The 15,645-nt window shown below is 43.1% G+C and overlaps 1 protein-coding gene across 2 annotated transcripts; it reads left to right on the top strand.

Annotated features, from left to right (window-relative positions):
* The first annotated feature begins 127 nt into the window (after positions 1-127).
* Positions 128-14,498, top strand: LOC117964111 (WD and tetratricopeptide repeats protein 1-like). 2 transcript variants are annotated; one of them, XM_059000497.1, is made up of 16 exons: positions 128-456; positions 2,344-2,500; positions 2,756-2,839; positions 4,195-4,241; positions 5,494-5,605; positions 6,143-6,330; positions 6,580-6,762; positions 7,121-7,215; positions 7,459-7,574; positions 7,877-7,952; positions 8,189-8,285; positions 8,373-8,546; positions 8,642-8,877; positions 9,899-10,067; positions 10,514-10,706; positions 11,169-14,498. In XM_059000497.1, exons 2-16 carry the CDS (start codon positions 2,435-2,437, stop codon positions 11,364-11,366), a joined length of 2,034 nt encoding a protein of 677 aa, XP_058856480.1. In that variant the 5' UTR covers positions 128-456; positions 2,344-2,434; the 3' UTR covers positions 11,367-14,498. The 2 variants fall into 2 exon arrangements, with proteins under 2 accessions (XP_058856480.1, XP_034762476.2); XM_034906585.2 differs by having other exon boundaries at positions 128-577.
* Positions 14,499-15,645: the final 1,147 nt, after the last annotated feature.

The following is a 15,645-nucleotide window of genomic DNA, read 5'->3' as shown; positions in this document are numbered from 1 at the left end:
TACTTTTTATACTAAAACAGTCCCTTAAACTGATTGCTGTTTAAGTTTTGGAAGAAAAACTACATTTCCCAGCGTGCACTGCACAATATCCCATCTGCCTAAGGAAATGTTTAATTCCGCTCCCTTGTACATTGCTGCTCGCGGATCACGTTCAGCTCCTCTTCGATCTCATTGGTGGAAAGCGCCGTCAGTAAGACGGCCGATTGGCCGAGATCTCCAGCATTTTTTTGTTGCGACAAAACATAGAGCCCCGAAGATGTTTTGACAGCACCCTGCGTTGTAATTCAGAGAAGTTCTTACGCCCGGATCTTGCGTGAGAGCCATTGCCGCTTGTTAAGCTAAGTGCAAAACAATGCGTAAGAGTTTATAGGAGGGATCAGTCCGGGACGGTAGTTGGGGTAGAAACAGATACTGAAGTGGAATTTCTGAAAATGCAGATATGCTAAATGTTTAAAAGCAAGTATCCTTTTTTACCTTAATGGATTACAACCATTGTTTGTGAGTCGATTTGTTTGCTGCGTCTGCGATTAAGTGGTACGCTATTTGGATCCTGTGTTACAAATTACAGGCCAGCCAGGTAAGTGAAATGCATTGTATGGAATGTGTACGCTTTTGATTTGGATATGTCTGTAACGCTGGCATCAATCAAGCTGCGACGTACTCCCAATATAGAAAGCCTAACTGTTTGAATTATGTCTTACTTTTCTGGTTTCGTGTTTGCATCGAAACTGTACTGGAGCGTTTCAGTCGGTGTCTGCGTTCCACTGCAATAATATTCTGACCGCAATGTTGTATAGCATGCCTTGGACATTAATGGACGACACAAATGAACAATCAAGTTAAATATATGACACATTAATTAGCTTTTCAGTTCTATAAGGACGGGTACGTGTACGCTGTGTATAAGACGACACCTGAATCACACGAGGGGCAGGTTTTCGTGACGATGGTTTTGTTTTTCTCCCCCACAGTTGTGCCACATTTGTTTAATCAACACCAGTAAATTAGATTTAAAGACAATGATGTGATTTCTAAGTTAATGTGCTTTTCTGTACACATTGTCTGCCTAATCCCAGTTGTAGACAAAACTCCTCATAATTAAGTATGCATTATTTCATCATCCAAACAAAAAAGTCAAGGATTAAATGACTGCGGGGCATATTTCAAAAGTTCCATTTGTTAACTTTTGATTGAGAAACACACCTGTTCATTTTATAACTAGAACCAGAAGACTAACTAGCCGATGCGAAAAGTGAAACATTTTTGGAAGCTTTTCTGAACCCCAAACATCCTCCTATTGTTACTTCTCTGTACTGATTAGGAGCTGTTCTCCAATTGGGAGTGATGCAAACAAACTCTCTTCTAGTCTTTATATAGGGACATAAGGAAGACGCAAATGCGCCACAAGCTCGTATGACAATGCCATTTCCCCCCATATAAAGCAATGGGGGTGCTGCCTCATTATATAATACATAGAAGCAGTTTGGCTACAGTTGCTCTTTTTCAAGGTGAATGGCCCTTCTTCCTCACCAATCACATGTAAAGTGCTTGGTACTGGGGTCGCAGTCAAGCACATACAGCATTAATAGTATAGAGAGCACTCAGCCACATCAAAGGGGAGGAACCCATCTAGGGACTAACTTCTACCCCCTGGACGGAAGGCTCTTATTGCATAGCAGTTTGATCCATTCCTGGTTTTACTGTGAGCTTAAAAAAAACACACCTGAGCCTGTTGCCTGTACACTGTGGCTCGTATTAATACCTGGAATGGGGTGAAACTGCTATGCAATAGGAGTCTTATTTCTACCCTAAGTCACAGTTAACACTGTCTAAAAGTGTTCCACGTTTCAACACACGACAGCACTGTCTTCCAATGCCACCTACTGCTTCAGTGAGGCCTGGACTGTCTGTCTTGGCGTGGAGTCAGTTGGCTTGGATCATGCCCAGGTCATGACTCCACAGAATCCTGTGTTCTGGAATCTCCAGCTGGTTCCGTACACAGATGACATCATCATAGCGTCTGTGTTGTGCCTGGCGAAGGAGAACAGGCATGACCTACTTATGTTCACCACATATCCCAGGGATGGGAATAAGACTCCTATTGCATAGCAGTTTTATCCATTCCAGGTTTTGGGTTCAGAGGATGATAGCAGACTATTATATTAAGGGTAATAGCCACAAACATTTTAACCCCATTTGAACTTTAAAGAGAGCTAGTTTCACTGACCGTGAGAACCAGATTAGCATAAGTGTTGGTCTGCCTAGGTAAGGTCGTCCGAGATAAGAACCAGCTTTGCATTATCTAGAGTAACGTTGGTCTCCCGCATGTGTTTTTCTCCCCAGCTTGTTCAATGTCTTTCCTGCGGGGAAGCTTACGTGTAAAGAGTCGAGGGTCATCCCAGTGTGCTGGGACTCCTAATCCAGTGCTTACCTTATGATTTGCTGTGAGGCCATGGCTACGGTTAACATCACCAGTGATATTCTGCACAGGCAGATCAAGGTAAGAGCTGCTTCAGAGAACTCCCAAACCTCTCTGCCTGTTGCATTCCTTTGGAAAATGTATTGGAATTTAGCTCAGAGTGACCTCATTTTTCCCAGTACTTGCTTCTGATTGGTTAAGCTGTTGGTGGCTGTATCACTGCACACATGTTTATTGAGGTTCTAGTCTGTTCTGTGGATGTAGCTCATGGATACAGTAGTTCATAGGTATGACACATGGAGGTTTTTGAATGCTTTGCTTTGCTTGTATTCTCAGGAGAAAGGCATGCTGAGGTTCCAGAGACACTACCATGTGACAGACCCTTTCATCAAGCGCTTAGGACTGGAAGCAGAGCTGCAGGTACAGTAAACCTTGATGCTGTAATTAGTAGACCTCTCTATGGCAGTGTTGGATGATACACTGTCATTCTGAATTCTGTCCCCTGTCACTGAGATGAGATGAGGTTAAACACTCAAAAACAGTTGTGTAATTATGATTAACCCTGTATTAATACTGCACTATGATGAACAATCCACTAGGGGCTGCTATAGGGCCACAAAATGTCATTCAGTTTACCTTTTAACATGATATTTGTACTGTAGGTAATGTAGAAGGTAAGTCATGTGTTATCAGAAAACTTCCAAACCAAATAGAATTGCAGCCCTACATAAATATTAGGCTTGGTCTAGTATGGAGGAGGCAGGTATCCTCAGTTATTTAGCTCCTGGTCCAGGCCCTGGTACTCTCCCGCCTAGACTACTGCAACTCCCTCCTGGCTGGCCTCCCTGCGTCCGCCACCCGTCCGCTCCAGCTCATCCAGAACTCTGCTGCCCGCCTGGTGTTCTCTCTGCCTCGCTTCACCCACGCTACTCCACTACTCCGCTCGCTCCACTGGCTCCCGATCACCGCTCGCATCCAGTTCAAGACTCTTGTACTAGCCTACAGATGCCTTGACCAGACTGCACCCAGCTACCTCCAGACCCTCATCTCTCCCTACACCCCCACTCGACCTCTCCCCTCCGCCTGCACTAGAAGACTAGCTCTACCTCCGCTACGCTCCCCTGCCTCCAGAGCCCGCTCCTTCTCCACCCTTGCTCCGCAGTGGTGGAATGACCTTCCTACAGATGTCAGGACTGCCCAGTCCCTGACCACCTTCCGGCGCCTCCTTAAGACTCACCTCTTCAAAGAGCACCTGTAGAACTCCTCTGTTTGTATCCTGGGACACTATCACCCTTCATGTAAATGTGCTTTATTTTGCTCTTATCTGCCCCCTATTTTACTGCATTTAATCCTGTACTTCAGAATACTGTAATCTGCCAAGTATTTAACCTGTAGTACTTTGTATTTAATCATATCCTGATGTAACTATCACTATTTAATCATATCCTGATGTAACTATGACTATTATCTGCTGTATTATTGAATTTTGGTTTGTCACACTTGTACTTTGCATGAACAAAAGTTATTGTATTTCTTGCTCTTATTGTATTACTTGTATTGTAACACTTGAAATGTATTTGCTTACGATTGTAAGTCGCCCTGGATAAGGGCGTCTGCTAAGAAATAAATAATAATATTTAGTAGACCAACCACAAAACTTCAAGGATGTCAGCAGGAACAAAACCATAAGTCATTTATAAATTCAACTGTAAATATGAAGGAAAACCCCTTACTGTGCGCAGTGTCTGTAATCTTTTGTTTTTTCTCTGCCACAGGGTCACACTGGCTGTGTGAACTGCCTGGAGTGGAATGAGAAGGGAGAGTAAGTACCTGTCTACCAGGAGCTTGCATGCGTTCCCCCAATGTGAATGTGGATGGGTGCTGGTTTATCCTCGCTGTTGATCTGTCTAACTGTTTGTACAGAATTGGCATGTTTATGTCCATGTGCATCTGTTTTGGCTGCAGTGATGCAATGGTGATAGCAATTGAGTTTTGAGATGTTTGGGTCTAGTCAATTGATCTAACATAGGGATTGAAATAAAACTCCTATTGCATAGCAGTTTCACTCATTCCAGGTTTTATTAGAAGCTTGATTAGCCACAGAGTATAGGTAACAAGCTCGGGTGTGGCTTATTAAACCAGGAGTGGATCAGACTGCTGTACAACGGGAGTCTTATTCCCACCTCTGTAATAGTGTAAAAGCATTCAAATAGCATGGAAGCTCTTTTGTGGTATATTTCTGTTTAACCCTTTAACCCTTTGCGGTCCATTTATTAATCGCGCGTCAGGCACGCCAGGAATAATTAATTTTCACACGCGCAGTTAATTTTATACGCGCTGTTTAAAAGTATTTTTTTTCACAGTCAAACGGGTTTAAATGGCCCTGCATATCAACAAAGCACACACTAGGCATCTCCAGCCCCTCCCCAGCCTTTTGTTTGCTATAGCGTTCAGCTGTGTAAGAAATAAATAATAATAATAATAATAGTCGTACATACCGATCGATCATCTCCAGATCACTCGTTTTATCACCAAACTCCTCAATAATGCGATCAAAGTCATTATTTTATTACTATAACATCTGAAAAAAGCTCTGCAAATGTCCATGATAGTCTCAGTGCGCTGACGCACTTAGCCAGCTTGTTTATTATGGACGCCCATTATCTGATACCTGATACCATGTATGACTATTCATGAAATACGCCTTTTTATTTTTTTTTTTTTTTTTTTTCCGACTTGTCTCGGCTCCTGTCGCTACCACTCGGCAATTGAATGGTTTTCTCGGCTTTTTCCGGAGAAAAAACGACTAAACACCCGTTTATTGCGTTGCTATAATGATGTCGGACCCAGTCCGACAAAGGACCTGTGAGGAATAATTGCAATGTCGGACCCAGTCCGACAATGGACCGCAAAGGGTTAAACACTGGTGACATCTAGCTTGAGTATTGCCCAAGAGCTCACTCTGATTTTGTATTTACAGCTGTGTCTGTTACTAACAGACAGTACATGCTCAGTACAGTATGTACAGGATTCTGCTACATTGTAACTGAGTTTTTGCCTGTTCTGTGTTTCAGCTTATTGGCGTCTGGCTCCGATGACCAGCATGCTATTGTTTGGGATCCCTTTCACCACAAGAAACTGATAACTATGCACACAGGCCATTCCGCAAACATATTCTCAGTAAAGGTAACGTCCGTGAGATTCTAACTCGTGAGCACAGAAAAGCTTGATTGCTGTAGGCTATACTAGAAGGAAAGCACTCAAAGATGAAAGGCAAACAGTAAAATGATTATAGCATCATACACATTGCATTTCTCAATTAGCTGCCATTTAAAAAGCCACTTTGATTGGGTGTAATTGTTCAGATGTAAACTCAGATGTTTGAAGCACCTCTGTAGCCACAGTATAGCTCTCAGAGTGCTGTCTCTGAGTAGAGCCAGTATAGCAGTGTACCCATTAAGCTGTCAGAAATAGTAAGAAATATTGCAAAGAACAAATGCAGTAGGTCTTGCATCAACAGCAGTGCTGCAGGGGGCAGGTTGATGGTTCGACTCTGGCTGTACTTGATTGAGGTCACAGAGTTTTAAAAAGTCTTCTGGATACAACTGAAACCTAGAATGAAATAGAAAGGGATTGCAGAGATACTGTGAAATTAGCACAAATTAAAAACAATTTCAACTGGCTCTCTAACTGGTTAATACTTCCTCCTCCTCCTCAAACCAGTTCCTGCCTCACTCAGGAGATCGTATCCTTATCACCGGAGCAGCAGACTCCAAGGTGCACGTCCACGATCTCACAGTGAAGGAGACCATTCACATGTTTGCTGATCACACCAATCGGGTGAAGAGAATCGCTACTGCGCCCATGTGGCCGAACACCTTCTGGAGTGCGGCAGAAGACGGAATCATCAGGTGAAGTTCAGCCTCATATCGGTTCTAGCTAACCAAATAATGTCTTGTCAGTTGTGCACTTCCATTGGGTCCCAAATGTGCAGTTTTGAAAGAGTCGCCTAACATAGCGAACTGATCTAGGTTCTGCTAGCCTCCCTTTCAGGCAGTCCTGGTTATTTCTCCTGGAGAAATCTCTCCTACCCCTTCCACTTGTTTATCCAGTTCCACTTGTACTGTAACAGCGTCATTTCCTCCTTGCTGATTCTGCAGGCAGTATGACCTCAGAGAGAGCAGCAAGCGCTCGGAGGTGCTGATTGACCTCACAGAGTACTGTGGCCAGCTGGTGGAAGCCAAGTGCCTGGCCGTCAACCCCCAAGATAACAACTACCTGGCCGTGGGGGCCAACGGACCCTTCGTACGGCTGTACGACATCCGCATGATTCACAATCACAGGTACACGCGGGACGGGAGAAACAGGAGGGTCTGCACGCCTCTAAGTACCTTACTAAGATTAAACCCTACACTTGATTAAATACTATTTTCTGCAATTGTGAATAGATCGTCTGAAGAGCCCCTGTATAAAGTCCATACGTTTATGTTAATGCACTTTGACCAGAGTTCAGGAGCTCCTCTGCAGTTCTGCTTGCCTGTCATAGACATAACTGTAGAAGTGTCCTTAAGAGCCAGCGCCATCTAGTGCTCAGCTACTGTGGATCAAGTTTCCTTTTGCAGTTGCCTTTACACCTGAACCATTTATCATCTTAGGTTGGGTCTCTGTCATGGTGTCAATGTATTTGGAATTGTTTTATAGGAAATCATTGAGTCCAGGTACGTCGGCTGGCGTCCACACATTCTGCGACCGTGAGAAACCGATCCCCGACGGAGCCGTGCAGTACTATGTGGCAGGTATGCCAGATAAGGCACCGTTTGAGCTTTTCAGAGTCTCGCTACTTTTATATCACACGGCACTCGCCTGGCGGGTTGTGAAAGCAACGTCACCCCAGCAGAAATGGATGAAACAACCCATGCTGCTCAGTTAGGTGCCAGTAAGACACTACAGTGAAGTGAGTGGGCCGCTGTGCCTAATGGTGGCTACAAGCAAAGACCCCCAGCCTCAATGTAACACAGAGGTTTCTTTCCCCACTGCAGGTCATCTTCCTGTCAAACTGCACGACTACAATAACCGGCTGAGGGTTTTAGTCGCCACGTACGTGACGTTCAGCCCTGATGGGACAGAGCTCCTGGTTAATATGGGAGGGGAGCAGGTAGGATTGAGCCCTCTGTCTGCTCACAGGAGCTCAGCAGTGATCACTTCACTTGATCTCTTAAAACAAAGCAGTTTTAGAATGTAGTGCTCAATCAGCAATGTGTTACGAAGCAGTACGTTCACAAATAGAGCTACAGCACTATAAATTACATCGTGTGTTCATATTTGTTTAAAGTGGCGACTAGTCAACCTGTTCTACAGTCTTTACCTCACTATTTGACATCAGAAAATGCCTATAATGCCTACGCCAGGCATCCAGTTGTATTGAAGCAGTTTGTAAACCTGTCTTCTGTTTTCTAGGTTTATTTGTTTGACCTGACGTTTAAACAGAGGCCGTACACGTTTCTGTTGCCAAAAAAGTGTCATTCTTCTGGAGGCAAGTACGAGGAGAGCTCAACTTTTTATTCTGAATAAAATAAACGACTTGGCAACCTTCTGGAATATATGCATTAAACAATGCGTCTTTCAAATCTTTGTGTTTTCAAGGGAGAAATATCATATTAGGATCTTTCTGTCAGAGCTGCCATTCCCCTTGCCCACGGGGATGCTTTGTTTGTTTTTGTCCATAAAAATCCCAACGTCTGTTTATTTAAACGTTTCTTTTTCTTACAGAAGTCCAAAATGGTAAAACATCAACTAACGGTGTTTCGAATGGGATTCATCTACAAAGCAGCAAATTCAGATTGGTGGAGGGTAAACGCAGTAACAGGTACCATTTTCTTTGTACAGAACTTCAAATCAATTTATTCTAAAAGGAAAACAAAAAAACCTCTGTGTCCCTTTCTCTTGACTGCAGTGTGCAGGGGGAACTGCCACCCCACCTGGAGAAGATCAAGCAGCAGGCGAATGATGCGTTTGCTCGGCAGCAGTGGACTCAGGCCATCCAGCTGTACAGCCGGGGAATCCAGGAGATCTCCAAGAACGCCATGCTGTATGGAAACCGGGCTGCTGCCTACATGAAGCGCAAATGGTGAGCTATCCCTGCCAGTTCCCAGGGGTTCAGGGTGCTGTTTGAATGGGCGTTGAGCTGCAGGGTAACGGCTGTGTTCGCTGTCTGTGTTCCAGGGATGGGGATCACTATGACGCCCTGCGCGACTGTCTGAAGGCCATCCTCTTGAACCCCGCCCACCTGAAGGCGCACTTCCGGCTGGCGCGCTGCCTCTTTGAGCTCAAGTACGTGTCCGAGGCTCTGGAGTGCCTGGATGACTTCAAGGGCAAGTTCCCGGAGCAGGCTCACAGCAGCGCCTGTGACGCGCTGGATAAGGACATCAAAGCAGCACTCTTCTCCAAGACCAGCAGCTGTGAGACACCCTCTGGGTTTATTCATTATCGGCATAGGTGCACAAAGACGGGCCTCGCTCTTTAGGAAGATGGGCCGATGTACAATTCTACTGCAGTCTTTCGAACACACCAAACGTTCTCTTTGAGGCTTCGGAGTTTAGGGTTGTGTTTTGAAGTTAAGGGTGAATCGCCCACAGCAGTGCCAGATCTGCTCAACAGAAACAAAAGGCTTGCACACACGTTTGACTTGCTTCATTACTTGCAAGAAACGTGACATTTTTCCAAACCACGAGTGCTTTTGCACAGATGGAAATAAGACTCTTAGACCCATTCCAGGTTGTGCTACAAACTTGTTTAGCCACAGTGTACAGGTAACAAACTCAGGTGTGTCTTATTAAACTCATAATGAAGCCAGGAGTGGATCCAACTGCTATGCAAAGGGAGTTTTATTTCCATCCATGGCTAAAGCAAAAAACACAGATAAACCTTGCACCATTTATTTTATTATTATTATTATTATTATTATTATTTATTTATTAGCAGACGCCCTTATCCAGGGCGACTTACAATTATTACAAGATATCACATTATACATTATTTCACATTATACAGATATCATATTATTTTACATACAATTACCCATTTATACAGTTTTTACTGGAGCAATCTAGGTAAAGTACCTTGCTCAAGGGTACAACAGCAGTGTCCCCCACTGGGGATTGAACCCACAACCCTCTGGTCAAGAGTCCAGAGCCCTAACCACTACTCCACACTGCTGCTTTAAATACAGCAGTACTGGGATACTCAATAAGCCAGTAGCATTCACGCATTTAGTATCTCTCTGCTAGGGATGAGGAGGTGCTCATGTGCTACACTGCCACCTAGTTTTACATCTTGAGAACTGCTTATCTAATTGCGATGGAACTTGGTTAGGACATTCTGTATCATATGTTATAGTCCCGAGTTCATGCAGTGTGGTGAGGGTAGCTCACGGTGTACAGCCAGGGCGGTGATGCGTGTCTTTATCTTTTTCTTGCTCAGCTGAAGACAAGAAGAGCGGCGGTGCGATCCGCTTTCGCACGATCGGCCGGAAGGATTCGATATCGGAAGACGAGGCGGTGCTGAGAGAGAGGAGCTACGACTACAAGCACAGATACTGCGGGCACTGCAACACCACCACCGATATCAAAGAGGCCAACTTCTTCGGCAGGTATGAGCACTGTGGATCCCTTTCACACTGACCCATCCCCCAGCCGGGCGTGCCTGCGCACGGCACACTTCAGAGTGACCTCTAGAGAACTGCTTTTCCAACTGTGACAACACGTGCTGAAAGACCTTCTTGGATGGAAGCTGTTGATACTGTTCCCGTTGCGTGTGTGTGATTGATTAAGCAGCCTCTGTCTGGTCCCTGGGAGCGTCCTATTGATCTAGTCTGTAGCTCTGGCTCCTAAGGTGTGACTTCCTTTCTGTAGATGGCCTATTTACTGCTGTGCAAACTATACTTGGTGTACATCAGTTTTATGGTTGGCTTGCTTCTTCACAGTAGATATCAATTCCTCCTTTTATTCTAATCCATGTTCAAACAGGATTTGAGATGTATTCTGACTGCTCTCTTTATTGTGCAGTCCTATAGATGTGTTTTTATTCCCTTTCCAGCAAGGGACAGTACATTGTGAGTGGCTCGGACGACGGCTCCTTCTTTATCTGGGAGAAAGAGACAAGCAACCTGGTTCGAATCCTCCAGGGCGACGAGTCCATCGTGAACTGCCTGCAGCCCCACCCGAGCTACTGCTTCCTGGCCACCAGCGGAATCGACCCTGTGGTTCGGCTCTGGAACCCCAGGCCCGAGGTACTGATTGATTTATTTTTTTGGTTTTAGGACAGTTTTCACAGCAATCTACTAGAAAGCATAAGTCTAACCCTTAATGAACAAAGCGTCCATAACGATAACATTGAAGACATTAAACGACTTCTAGTTTAAACGTTTTCATTATATGTATTTAGTTTCATTTAGTGTGTCTCTTTTTTTTTTTTTTGCATAATGTATTATGTTTTACAGGATGCAATGGACAGCAGTATTCAGTTATACAGATTTTAAAATACAATGCCATTTCATTATGTACCTATGTGGGATCTGACAGAGCTGTTTCTGAAACCTGACCACACACGCAGCTGGAAATTCTTCCATCGAAACGTCAACACTGCACTTTTCTCTTTATATGATGCTGCGTTTTAACAAAGTCTAAGTGCTGGTTTGACCTCAACACAAGCGCTCAGTGCGCAGACTAATCATTTGCACGTCTCTCCTCAGAGCGAAGACTTGAACGGCCGCGTGGTGGAGGATATGGAGGGGGCCGCTCAGGCCAACCAGCGGAGGATGAACGCGGACCCCCTGGAGGTGATGCTGCTCAACATGGGCTACCACATCACAGGACTGAGCAACGGGGGTCCGGATGGCTCCGATGAAGACGAGGGCTCTGAAGGGCAGGTCCAGTGCCGGCCCAGCTAAGGAAGACTGTGTCTGTTCTACACTATGCACACATGTAGAGAAAGGATGGCGTGCACAGTCCTCTGCTAGCTTGGTTCAAGGACATCAACCCTGTGTACCGTGCAGATGGGCACACATGGATCTAGCTCTTTTTTTATGGTTTACTGCTGTTCGCTCAGTTGGTTGTTCGGCTCCTGCTTGAGTTTCTTTTGTAACCTTCCACGTTGCAGGAGGGGGTGACTTTGCACCTTTAGTAAGACTGGGCTCTGCCTGGAAGTCCTGTGAATTTCTGAATTGCTTGCCTGGGCTGGTGATCACAGAAACTTCTTAGCCATGTCTGCTTCATACTTGTTCATTCGTTTTGCTGTATTTTTGGTGGGGTTCTGAGTTCTGCACTTATTTACGGAAAAGTAGTGGAAGTTTGCAAAGGGGGGGGTGACAGTTAAAGGTTAAGGACTTTAAAACAACAAACGTTCACATAGACACCTGCTTGAATACACTCACACACAACTCCATTCCGAGTGAGAAGGATTACACATTGGAAACTGAATCTTTTGTAAAAGTCGGAGCTAAGGAAAGTCCCAATTAATTCTTCGAAACGCACCGAACAATCGTGCAAGACCTGCGTGCAGATTCGTCTTATAAGCACACCTTCTGCAGTACATTCACAAAGTGGCCCTCACAAACCCTCTCAAATGCTGAGAGCAGATTGAGAGATTCCAGCCCTCAGACTAGAGTTACTGTGCTCAGAGTTAAGGCTTGTAGAGTTATTCCCATATTGTTTAATTGTGTTCTGTTTTTTGGAGTTCGACTCAAGCTGCAGTGGAGGGGGTTAATAATTCAAAAAAGGGTGATTTGAAGTATCTTTAGAATAAATCATTAAATATATAAGGTAACGCTTCAGGGCAGTGCGGCTTGCTATAATGAAGGCTGTGCTGTGGTGGTTACACTGTAGTTCATTTTATACTGAAGTTAAGTTAGAAATTATTGTAGCATAACTCAGAAAGTACTTCCTAATTACTGCTATGTCAGTTATGTTGATTGTAAATCCTGCGTCTGTGTTATGGGCCCTATTCGCTTATTTAAAGAATGTTCCGTTTTTATTACTTAAGTTTCATATTCAATCGTTATTTTAGTGAAGCTAGCCTCGGAACAGTTTTGTGAATATCAAACTGTATTTAATTCATACAATTCTTTAATTCTGCCGTTTTAGAACTACCAAAAGAAACGCAACACATTCAATGACGGACGTTTCAAAATCAAAATTTGAAAAAGACTTCTAGTCAATTTGAAGACATTGAAAAAGACCAGTCACAACGTTTCTCATTGAATGTATGACGTTTCTTTTATTGTTTTTAATGTAGCACTGTTGATTGGTTCAGAGTTATGGTTGATTTAATGAGCCCCTGAGTAAAAGCTTTGTGAATTAGGCACAGTTCCTGCTAAACTGCTACATGCTTGTGTGTGACAAGGTGCCCTGTATAAGAGGCTAGCCTTGTCATGACCTCGATTCCTAAATAACACAACACTGGAACATGTGGTGCAATACCAGGTTATAGAAAGCTGTGCATCCCATTGCAAATACATGACTCCTTCTTTCCACGCTGCACCAGCACAGCGAATGGAAATGCTCGGCCGCTACATTAGAGTTCTTTCATTGGCTAGAACCCTTTTATAATAAAAATGCATTTGGCGGATATTTCGTATGTTAAGGTTTTGTGACAAGCTAACTGTTTTTTTTTTTTTTCCAGCTATCTCTGCACACTATAGAAATATGAAACTAATGGACAGTCTGGTGTTTAAAATGTGGTGTGCACAAGGATGTAACTGTAGTTTATTATTAAAGGGAGACACCGTGGCCCAGGTATGCAATGCTTTTGCTCCAATGTACCGCAAGCCTCCTTGCATTCATTTAAAGAAGGTATTAATGAAACCTTCCTCTAATTGTGGTTTATTCTCACCTAAGAGAGGGGCTACAGTCTTTAAGCACAGTTAGCCCTGTTTTAAAATGATCCATAACCTTTGAATACAGAGATGGTAGATCCTGTATAGAGGGGTCTGTGACCGGTCATGGAGTAAGCTTGGCGAGGCATGTAACTGCAGCAGCGTTTTCACTTGGCAATGTGTTTTATTGTGGCATACCCAATGTGGAGGGCTGATACGAATCCATTGGTACACTTCATAGTAATGATCTAGGTGTTGGTTCATGTGAACTTCCCTCAGTACTTTTTCCATGCATTTCATAAGACGGGAGGGCTTTGACACCGCATTGAATTGCAGGTGACACAGCATACCTAAAAAGCAAGTAGCTACAAATTATTTTATTTACTGCCTCATTTCATTTTTATAATGTTTGCAGTCGTTCTGAAAGGTTCTTGTTGGAAGTACTCATTTAGTTTCCTTTAACGGTAACTTCAGTTACCGTTGCCTGCCATAGACATTTTAATGCAGGCTAGATCAGCCAAGGTGTCTTTATGTAAGCACCAGCACCATCTAGTGCACCGCAGTGTATTGCCAGATAAATAAAAGGAAACTTTACAGATTGACAGATCACCAGATGGCGCTGTCTCCTACTTCTTTAAGAACAGCTTGGCTAGACCAGAAATGCAGATCCTGAACTATAGACAGAAATGCAGTACTTTGCAAGTAATTGCAATTAATAGCACGAAGAATAATTGCAAGTCTCATAAAAAGATAGGAGACAGAATAAAATAAGAAATATGAAGCTATTTAGTCTTTTAATATCTGATAGTGACAGAGAATTCAGGTACTGGTGTGAAACTAATCCTTAAACAAGCAACTTAACTGGCAAAATAGCAATTTGTGTGTTTGTTATTAATAAATAAGGAGACTGCTGGTAAATATCAGCTTAGTCTGAAAAGGCAAGCAAGCTAGCTAACTGCTTTATGGAGCTAGTTAACTGGCATTGCAGAATTTGTTTATATAATTTAGCATTGTTGTCCATTGTAATACAAAATATATAGGTTTAAAAAAAAAAGCCCTGATATTTAAATAAGGCTGAAGTATAAAGATGTGCTATGAAATGCACAGCTGACACTACGTTTTCATTGAAGATATGGATATGGTAACAGTAAAAGTCTGTATGATTTTTATTTAAGGTCATTTGTAATAAAGGTTTTCTTTTGAAGTTTGCTCTTTTTGTTCTGGGGTTCTTTATTTTTTTTCCTGTAAACGCTGATTAAAAACACTGAAGATTATTCCTCTTTGTGAGTTCTTGGCTGTGCGTAGCAGGAACATAAAGCTTGCGCTGTGAATTTCGACCACTAGAGGGCACCAGATTGACAGTAGACTGGTGGTATTCATTTCCATAGGAATTATTCCAGTTAATTAACTATAAATTGTGTTCGGACAGCCAGAGACATGCAAAAAATAGCAGGTTTATCATTTTTAATGTTGCAGAAAACTCTTAATGCAATTATTTTCTTATAATTTGTATGCAAATTGTGCTTAATGTCTTTTCATTTTAATCCTCACATTTTATTTTTCTTTTTCGATGCATTAGTACATTTTGCTAAGCAGTAAGTGTATTGGTAAAAATGAAAATTAATCTTTAAAATGCACTAATCTCTTGGGCTGTCCTTCCTTTGATCTGGATTTACACATTGCAATATGAAGTTTATTTCCCCCAAACTTTATTCAGTCTATAGAGATTACAGAGAAGCTACATTTATATCACTTCTTCCCTGTTTATTACCCTATTATGTGTGTTGTGTATAATTCTCTATTCTTGTTCTGCTTAGAATTTCTTTTGCAATGTTTACTAACTATTCCAGCAACAAATGCATCTGAAATAACTTTCCGAAATGGGGAAGCATATTGGTGTTGCGCAGTCCTCAACGTGAGCAAAGCTACACCTGTGAGCTACAGTGCCACACTAATATGCTTCCCCACTTCATTTGATCAGGCTTGAGGAATCTCTTCTGAAACAATTGTCCATCAATTAGGAACTTTAAATGTTTTGCACTGTTCCGTCCACTTGAATAGAAATGTTGGTCCCAGTGGTTTAATTGTCCCTGTTTTCCGTGATGGAGTATTGAAATGTCATTTTAAACACATCTCCTCAGGCACCTGCCTGTAGAGCTCTCTACTGGCACCGGCCCTCCTTCGTTTATCAGCGTCTCTACATTCATGGTGGTTACTTTGAGTTGCTGCCCAAATATTACATCAGGGGTGATGGCTATTGAGAACATGCAAGACTAGTGAGCGGTTTGGGGCAGATGTGTGCCAGGTATTGTGATAAGCAGCAGCATACATGCTACACTGACCCAGAATCTCAAGA

Source organism: Acipenser ruthenus, chromosome 25 (assembly GCF_902713425.1).
Source record: "Acipenser ruthenus chromosome 25, fAciRut3.2 maternal haplotype, whole genome shotgun sequence".
In the NCBI taxonomy this organism is placed as follows: Eukaryota; Metazoa; Chordata; class Actinopteri; order Acipenseriformes; family Acipenseridae; genus Acipenser; species Acipenser ruthenus.
Note: the sequence above shows the minus strand (reverse complement) of the source record. Positions and strands in the feature narration are given on the sequence as shown.